Consider the following 8,569-nt stretch of genomic DNA (forward strand, 5'->3'; position numbering starts at 1 on the left):
CTTAACATTTTAGTGATTACACTTTTAACCCTAAATTAAAGTTTAAATGTTTCAGAGGCTCTGATATTTAAAATGAAACTCTGGAAACAATTGTTAAATAGAAAATTTTTTCTTGATCATCCCCTTAATTTATCTGCTATGTAGATTTAGTGTTCTTATTTTATATTTTCTTATAAACTCACCTATCTATTCCTATCTGGAAACAAACGCAACAAATATGTTTTAGTAAACTATCCAAACAGAATTCTATTTTGAATTTCAAATTATTGGAATATACCTAGTGACAGCTTTGGTATAGGGGAAAGGCTAATCAGCCAGTGCATGGGGGTAGAAAAATTTGACTGAGCTTTATATATAATAATAGAGCATAAATAGACTGGTCAGGTGTGATTAAGAGTGGGAAATAAAAAAAGTTTCAAAAATTAAGCAATATAAGAATGTATAAGGCACAGCATGGAAATCCTAAAATAAGCATGAATTACAGAACAAGAAGATTAGAAAGAATGATTTTTAAGGTAGCTACAACTATCTCTCAGTAAAATACATTACTTATAAAGGCACATTTCCCTATAGGAAAGAAAACATTATATCCCTTAAGACAATCCAATAGTCACTTAAAAATAATGTTCAGATACACCCAAGCAAACTCTGTAATAAAAATAACAAACCGACAGCCCAAAAGAACTGTACAAGACAGGAATGATTCCTACAGATACTTTAACATAAATATTTTATACCTTATTGTAAAGACATTTTACACACCACCACCATAAATACCAAACACGGTTTTATTTATCTACTTATTTACTTTTTTGAAAGATTTTTTTGATGTGGACCATTTTTAAAGTCTTTATTGAATTTGTTACAATATTGCTTCTGTTTCATGTTTTAGTTTTTTGGCCGTGAGGCATGTGGGATCTTAGCTCCCCAACCAGGGATCAAACCTGCATCCCCTGCACTGGAAGGCGAAGTCTCAACCACCAAACTGCCAGGGAAGTCCCTGAACACGGTTTTATGAAAGTAACAATTTTAGAATAAAAACATTTCCTAAATAGCATGATAATCCACCTGTTTTCTTCTTAACCTCAGTATAACAGCTAAGACCCTAGCAGACATGAAAATTTGTGTCTTAGTTTACAAATGTAGTCTAATACATCAGAATACTGACAAGCATTTCCACGTGCTTCAGACATACTGCCAACACACAGATAGACAACAAGATTAAAAGAAATATACACATTTCTAGTTATAGGTACTAACTAGAAATATTATAATAAAGATGTAATGCCACCAATACAGGTTTTTACACACCTGAAAAAGTCAACAACAACAAAAAAATTCAGATATTTGACATCAGGTAGACAACATGTAGGTTTTAGGGTTGATTTACTGCTTTCATGTGATGTACAAATAGTCTTATCATTGCCCCCAACCTTGGAATTTCAGAGCCAGAGAGCATACAGTTCAAAACACTTGCTTTATCCTTTTTCTCGTGCTAGCCCTCTGGTGTTTTCCTAATTCCTGCAGTTTTCTAGAATGATCTTTCAGATTTTCACTCAACAGCACTGGGTCAAATCTCTTCTATACAGGATCTCACTCTTCTCATGTCTCCTCTGCTCACAGAGAGCTGGTCAAAGTCTTGGAGGTGGAAACGAGTTGCCAACTGATTTACCATTTTCCTTAGGGTAAGAAATGCTGAAACAACTTGGAAAGTAAGGAATATAGTGAAGATGATATGTACTGCTTTTTCCAAGGGCAGATTCGTTAGGCCTTCATTAAAGAGCAAGAACAGAATTAAAGGCAACTGCAATAGAAGGCTCAAAAGCCAAAAGCCAGCCAACTCAGGAACCTGCAATGACACACATGATGAGTATCAGATCAGTGAAGTACAGTCTTCTGTTTGTATCAGTAAGCAAGTGATACTACTTGATGGCACTACTGTGAACATACATTTTGAGCTCTGTAAATCAAAAGGAGTACAACATGGTCCTTGTCCTCAGAAAACTTAGTCTAGACCGGAAGAGAAAACTTACTTATGTGACAGTCCTAGAATACTATAGTGAATAATGAAATGCACCACTTAGCATTATAGACTAAATGCTACAAGAAATAAGACAAGAGGGTAAGTGGGGTAGGTAAAAGACAGAATTCAAGGAGGTAGGCTTTTCAAGTTGGGTAGAAGGAGGAAGAGGCAAGAACTTAAGTAAGCAAAGATGTGGAATGAGTATGACTGGGAAACAACACATCACCTGGAATGGATACTTGGATTAGGAAAAAGCAAGAAATACAGTGGGATAGGCTGGGACAGGCCCTTATGAAGGGCCTGAAAGAACACAGAAATCTTTAGGGATTATCCCTAAATTCTGGTAACTGTAAATGCTTAGGCAGCATGATGATTCAGAAAACATGAGCCTTGCAGAGGAAATGAGTTTATCATTTTCCCCCATTCTCTTATTCAGGATCTAAATAATCATGTTTAATTGACCAAGTATTTTCAAGACTGGTGAGAAGAGGGAAAACTATCACTTCTTAAGTGTTTACTATGTTCAGGTACTTTATATAAATTACTTAATCCTAACAAACCTGTGAAGTAAATATTTCCCCAATTTTATATGTGAAGAAACCAAGGCTCAAGAGATTAAGCAAACAGACCACAGTGACAGATATGGTGAAGTTGGAGCTAGGCCTTAACTACACGCCTTTGCTCCTTCCACCACATCTCACTGCCTTTTCCTTGTTAGGAAAATCTTACTGCATTTATGTGTAGCACTGAGAGAAAGGAAAGAAGAGCCTACCTTCTCCTGCAGGTTCCCCATGTAGCCCAGATACAACCTGATAGCTTCAATTAAGGTTATTAGGATGATAACGGTGACCACAATGAATCTGTAGTAATCAGGCAAGATTGAATACTAAAAAAACAAAATAAACATGTTCATAAAATCTCACATATAGTAAGACTGACCTGAGATTAAAAAAAAATATGAAGAACTTTAATTTTATTGACAATGTAACAATGCCAGGGACGACAGAAGAGACCTCAGCAGAAGTAGTAAAGTGTAGATTTACCTTCATCTGAAGCATCATAATGCTGCTCACCCACCAAAGTGGGAAAAAATAAGTGTTAAAATAAAGTGACATCTGCAGTGCCAAACTGGAAACCATTTCATTATCTACGGAAGAAAGAGAGAGAAAAGGAACAAACTCTTAACCCTGGTCTCTGCCCTATACGTCCTTTAGTTCCTTAGAATTAATAACCATAGCATCAGCTTAACGAAACTCCAAATTTTAAGCCTATTTATAATCACTGACAGTGAAAGGAAGTAGTCATCATAATACTATTTAGTTCCCATGTTGGCTACTTGGGGGTATGTTTCATATTTTTCAATTACTTTATCATCTTCCCATTACAGTCTGCTGACTTTTTTGCATACTACTGGTATAAATTAAATGTGGAATATCAATATGAATCCTATTGAACAGATAACAGTAATAATCATTACCTCCTTTGTAGAGTTCTGTATAAAGAGCCTATGAAACGAACACATAAAATACATAAAAACTAATCTCTCACATATAAACTAATCTCATGCAAAATCTAATCTCCTCAAATTATAATTAAACAGACACCCCTTTTCAGCATATCCTAATCCTACCTGTTCATTCATATCCAATTCAATGCCACTTTTTCCATAAATCCTTTCTTGATCCCATTCCCCCACTCCAGCAGAAATCTCTTTCCCCTCTAGGTACTTATCACTCTAACCTGTGTGTAAGAAGTGTTAGCAAAGAGCCACACTCCCCTCACTTGAGACACAATCTGGTTACTGAAGAGACAATGAGCTCTGGAGTCCAAGTAAACCCGGAGCTCCCCAAACTCCCTCAGAACTCTAGATGCCAGACTTGGAATAAATTATTTAACCTCTTTGAGCCTTAATTTATTCAACTGTAGAACAGTAACATTAAAATTACCTCACAGGTTGCTTGTGAGGATTAAAGATAATATAAATTACTTCACCCTAGCACTATGCCTGGCACTTAGTAGGCACTCAATAAATATGAGTCCTTTTTCCTTCTCTTTTACTTATACACAGGCTCATTGTAAGCACAGACCACATTCTACCCAAATTTGAGGACCTCATAGAACCTAGCATCTTGCTTTACACATGGAAAATACCAAATATGCATAAGCAGAAAGAATGAATTAATGAATTCATTAATGAATGAATGAAAACATACTATTATAAGGGCATTACCAGTGTAGCCATTCATGATACATGAGTTTCATTTATCTAAGGCTGATTACATAGTACCTTTTGCTTTCATATAAAGGAGAAGGGTCCTAAATTAAGAATTTGATTTTTAAAATTGGGCCCTACAAATGCATCCTAAATTTGACTACATTCCAACAATTTAAGAGCAGATATATATTTTGAAATCCACTGCTCTAAATGAAAGAATTTACAAAGGCTCTAAAATAAATATTTTTTAAAATTAATTTATTTATTTATGTATTTTTGGCTGTGTTGGGTCTTCGTTGCTGTGCGTGGGCTTTCTCTAGTTGTGGCTAGCGGGGGCTACTCTTGGTTACGGTGTGCAGGCTTCTGATTGCGGTGGCTTCTCTTGCTGCAGAGCTCTCGCTCTAGGCACGTGGGCTTCAGTAGCTGTGGCACACAGGCTCAGTAGTTGTGGCTCGTAGGCTCTAGAGCACAGGCTCAGTAGTTGTGGCACACGGGCTTAGCTGCTCTGTGGCATGTGGGATCTTCCCGGACCAGGGCTCGAACCTGTGTCCCCTGCATTGGCAGGCAGATTCTTAATCACTGCACCACCAGGGAAGCCCCTAAAATAAATTTCTTAAAAACAGATTTTTATGTCTTTTTCTCCACATCTGAGTATTTTATATCTATCATTTAACAGTTTTAAAATATAAGATAGTCATGGTCTCTCACAGCAAGGTTTTTCCTTTAGCTCCAAGAATATCCCTGATTATTATGTCTACTTTTGCTTGCACCCATTTATTAAATTACCACTGATAAAGGAATGCATTCTTACAGTCTGTTAAATCTGAAGGTAACTCACTTGCCTAGGATTTTCTCATAACAATAGTACAACTCTTGGTCAGCTGCAGTCATAATACACGCTTGCAATTACAGTACAAATAATCAAACCTAATTCAGATCCATAAGGAAGAAAATGTGGAAAAATAGTGGTAAATTAGTTAAGCTGAAAATTTTAATACCTTTAGAGCAAACACTGTAGTCAAATTTTGCAAAGAAGTTTTTATGTTAAGAATTTTGTACATGAGCATCTTAGGAGTTATGCTATGTCTAGGGCTTCCCTGGTGGCGCAGTGGTTGAGAGTCCCCCTGCCGATGCAGGGGACACGGGTTCGTGCCCCGGTCTGGGAAGATCCCACATGCCGCGGAGCGGCTGGGCCCGCGAGCCATGGCCGCTGAGCCTGAGCGTCCGGAGCCTGTGCTTCGCGACGGGAGAGGCCACAACAGTGAGAGGCCCGCGTACCGCAAAAAAAAAAAAAAAAAAAAAAAAAAGAGTTATGCTATGTCTATATTTCAGCAGATCAAACTTACCATCATGCAGTTGAAAATCAAGTTAATATGTAAATTAACCTTGAAAGCACAAGACATGAATTTACTAAATTCTGCAAAAGTACAAGTTGACTTCTGTAAACGGAATTTAAATTAAAACATTATGTAATATAAATCAGGGGTGGCCAAACTATCAGCCAGCTGCCTGTTTTTGTATAGCAAGTGAGCTAAAAATGTTTTTTCACATTTTTAAATGGTTGAGGAAAAAATATCAAAGAATAATAATATTTTGTGACACTGAAAATCATGAAATTCAAAGTTTAGTGTCCATAAATAAAGTTTTATTGGAACACTGCCATGTCTATTCAATTACCATTACCTATGACTGCCACAGAGACCTATGGCCTGCAAGGTCTAAAATATTTACTATCTGGCCCTTTACAGAAAACCCCTGATACTTTACATCATCGGATTTTAGTGCCTTGGCTTTAGAATAAAAAACGTAATAACCTAATTTTTCACATTATGTTTTTCTCTGTACATCCTAAATCAAGACCAGGCCTAAATTGAGAGGACAGGCAAGTAATAAGGGTGAAAAACTGAAATGATGGCAAATGACTTTTCTTTGCCCCCTTTAAAAAAATCCCTAAACCAAGCAAGAGGAAAAGATTTCTATTTCCCAGCACAGTTCAGTGATAAAAGCTGCGTGGGTTTGGTTGACAGTATGTTGTCTATCATGATTTAAGAGAGGGAAACTGTTCTGCAGAAAACTGCATTGTCACTTGTCATGTTGAATGTAGCATCGTGGTATTTTGTTACTTGATTTAGGGCAAGGGGTATAAATAGGGGATGGGAAGGAGAAGGCAGGGAGAGTGAGAGTTTTGTTGAAGGCGTTGCTAGAGTGGCACGTGCCACTCTGGATTGGATAGCATTTAAAATAAAACTTCTTTCCATGTCTTCTGCCAGAAAATGGACTTTTGGTGGAAAGTACTTGTTCTGCTAGGAAAGGAGAAAAGGAAAAGATATTTTACTGGGGTAGGGGATAGTAAGTGGAAAGAGGAGATTGCTTGGGCTGTTTCCACTCCACCCTGGCCAGAAAAGCCAGGGGGAATGCCATAAAGGAAAAGCAAAGTCGGCCTTCTCAGCCTTCTCGGATGGCAAGGGATCGGACGCGGGCTGCGAAGGCGGCTTTTATATTCTTTTTTGAGGAAGGCCGGCGCCACCTCAGCCACCCCGCTTGCAATTAGCCGGCCAGGCCGCAGCACTATCTACCCGGAACCCGCTGGGTTACTGGGCCGGGGTATCTGGTCCCCATCTCGGCCCCATCCCTCGGCCTGGCCCCTCCTCCAAGGAGTTTCCCGCACTGCGGAGAACCAGCTGAAGGCGAAACCGCCATCTTAGGTCTGGGCAAAATCTGGCCGCTCCAAAACTCGCTCCAGGTCTTCCGAGGGCCACACACCCTGCGCTGGGCCTCCGCCACTCACCCGGACCCTCGTTATACTCCGGCCCAGTCCGGCTGGAGTCGCTGAACACGGTCCGGCTGAAGTTTCCCAGCCTCTGGCGGACCGGATCTGGCAGCTCCATGCTCTGGCCTTGGTACTGCTCACTGCTGCGTCTTCGGGCGCTGTGGTGCTCTGAGGTTCCCACGGCAACCGGGCGGCGAGGGCGCTGGGGGCCCGGGCGCACGCGCGGCCGCCCTGCACGGCCGAGGCGTGGGGCTCCCTGGAAGGGAGAGGAGTGCGGGGGAATCCGTTCCTGCGGAGCGCCTAGCCTGGTGCAAAACCATGGATTCCTTAGTACTGTTTTAAGCTCCACCATTTTAACAACGAATAAAAATAGTAATAAATGACCTGGGGTTGGACTGTGATACAAGGAGCTCTAATAACCTTGCCAGTGGGATGCAACCTTTCTGGAAGGAAATGCAGAATGAAGGCAGAGCTTAGAGAACGTTCATGACCCAGTAGCTTATACGTGTTTGTGTGTGTGTGTGTGTGTGTGTGTGTGTGTGTGTACACACACACACACATACTCTCTTCTAGAATATATGTTATTATATACTAGGAATATTTAATATATATACATGCCACACCCACACAACTCTTCCAGGAATTTATGATTATATATTAGGAATATTTTATACATACACACCATATATTACATAAATATATTTGATGGAATACATTGCAGCAGTTTAAAAACATGCCTGCAACAAATTTTTTTTTTTTTTTTTGGCTGCGTTGGGTCTTCGTTGCTGCACGCAGGCTTCTCATTGCGGTGGCTTCTCTTGTCTTTGTTGCAGTGCACAGGCTTCTCATTGTGGTGGCTTCTCTTGTTGCGGAGCACGGGCTCTAGGCACGTGGGCTTCAGTAGTTGTGGCTCGCAGGCTTTAGAGCGCAGGCTCAGTAGTTGTGGCACACAGGCTTAGTTGCTGCGAGGCATGTGGGATCTTCCTGGACCAGGGATAGAACCCATGTCCCCTGCATTGGCAGGCAGATTCTTAACCACTGCGCCACCAGGGAAGCCCCGAATATTTGATAATATGGATTAACTTGAAGTAAAAATAAAAAAAACAGAAGTAAAACTAAATAGGAATGAACCTTATTTAGTAAAATGTGTGTGTAAATATGTGGGAAGCAGAGAAGGGAGCACTGCGGCTTCAAAAAAAGACTAGAAGGAAATAATCCGAAATGTTAACAGTAATTTCTAGGTAGTAGATTGTGGGTGATTTAAAAATTTTAAAACATTATGTATTTTCCAGCTTTCTCTCAAATAAGACATATTTTTAAAAAACTATTTAGGTATAATACATATACAGAAAAGGGAACAAACCGAATATACAGGTATAACCAAAACCCAGATCAAGAAACAGAACCTTGGGCTTCCCTGGTGGCGCAGTGGTTGCGCGTCCGCCTGCCGATGCAGGGGAACTGGGTTCGCGCCCCGGTCTGGAAGGATCCCACGTGCCGCGGAGCGGCTGGGCCCGTGAGCCATGGCCGCTGAGCCTGCGCGTCCGGAGCCTGTGCTCCG

At 40.2% G+C, this 8,569-nt stretch overlaps 1 protein-coding gene across 1 annotated transcript; it reads right to left on the reverse strand.

Moving 5' to 3' along the window:
* Positions 1-389: 389 nt before the first annotated feature.
* Positions 390-7,381, reverse strand: TMEM17 (transmembrane protein 17). The gene is made up of 4 exons (XM_007106824.4): positions 7,027-7,381; positions 3,067-3,170; positions 2,796-2,909; positions 390-1,849 (listed from the first exon to the last, which is right to left on the reverse strand). The coding sequence occupies exons 1-4, from the start codon at positions 7,358-7,360 to the stop codon at positions 1,571-1,573; spliced, it is 831 nt and encodes a 276-aa protein (XP_007106886.1). The 5' UTR covers positions 7,361-7,381; the 3' UTR covers positions 390-1,570.
* Between the last annotated feature and the right edge of the window lie 1,188 nt (positions 7,382-8,569).

Source organism: Physeter macrocephalus, chromosome 12 (genome assembly GCF_002837175.3).
Source record: "Physeter macrocephalus isolate SW-GA chromosome 12, ASM283717v5, whole genome shotgun sequence".
NCBI lineage: Eukaryota > Metazoa > Chordata > Mammalia > Artiodactyla > Physeteridae > Physeter > Physeter macrocephalus.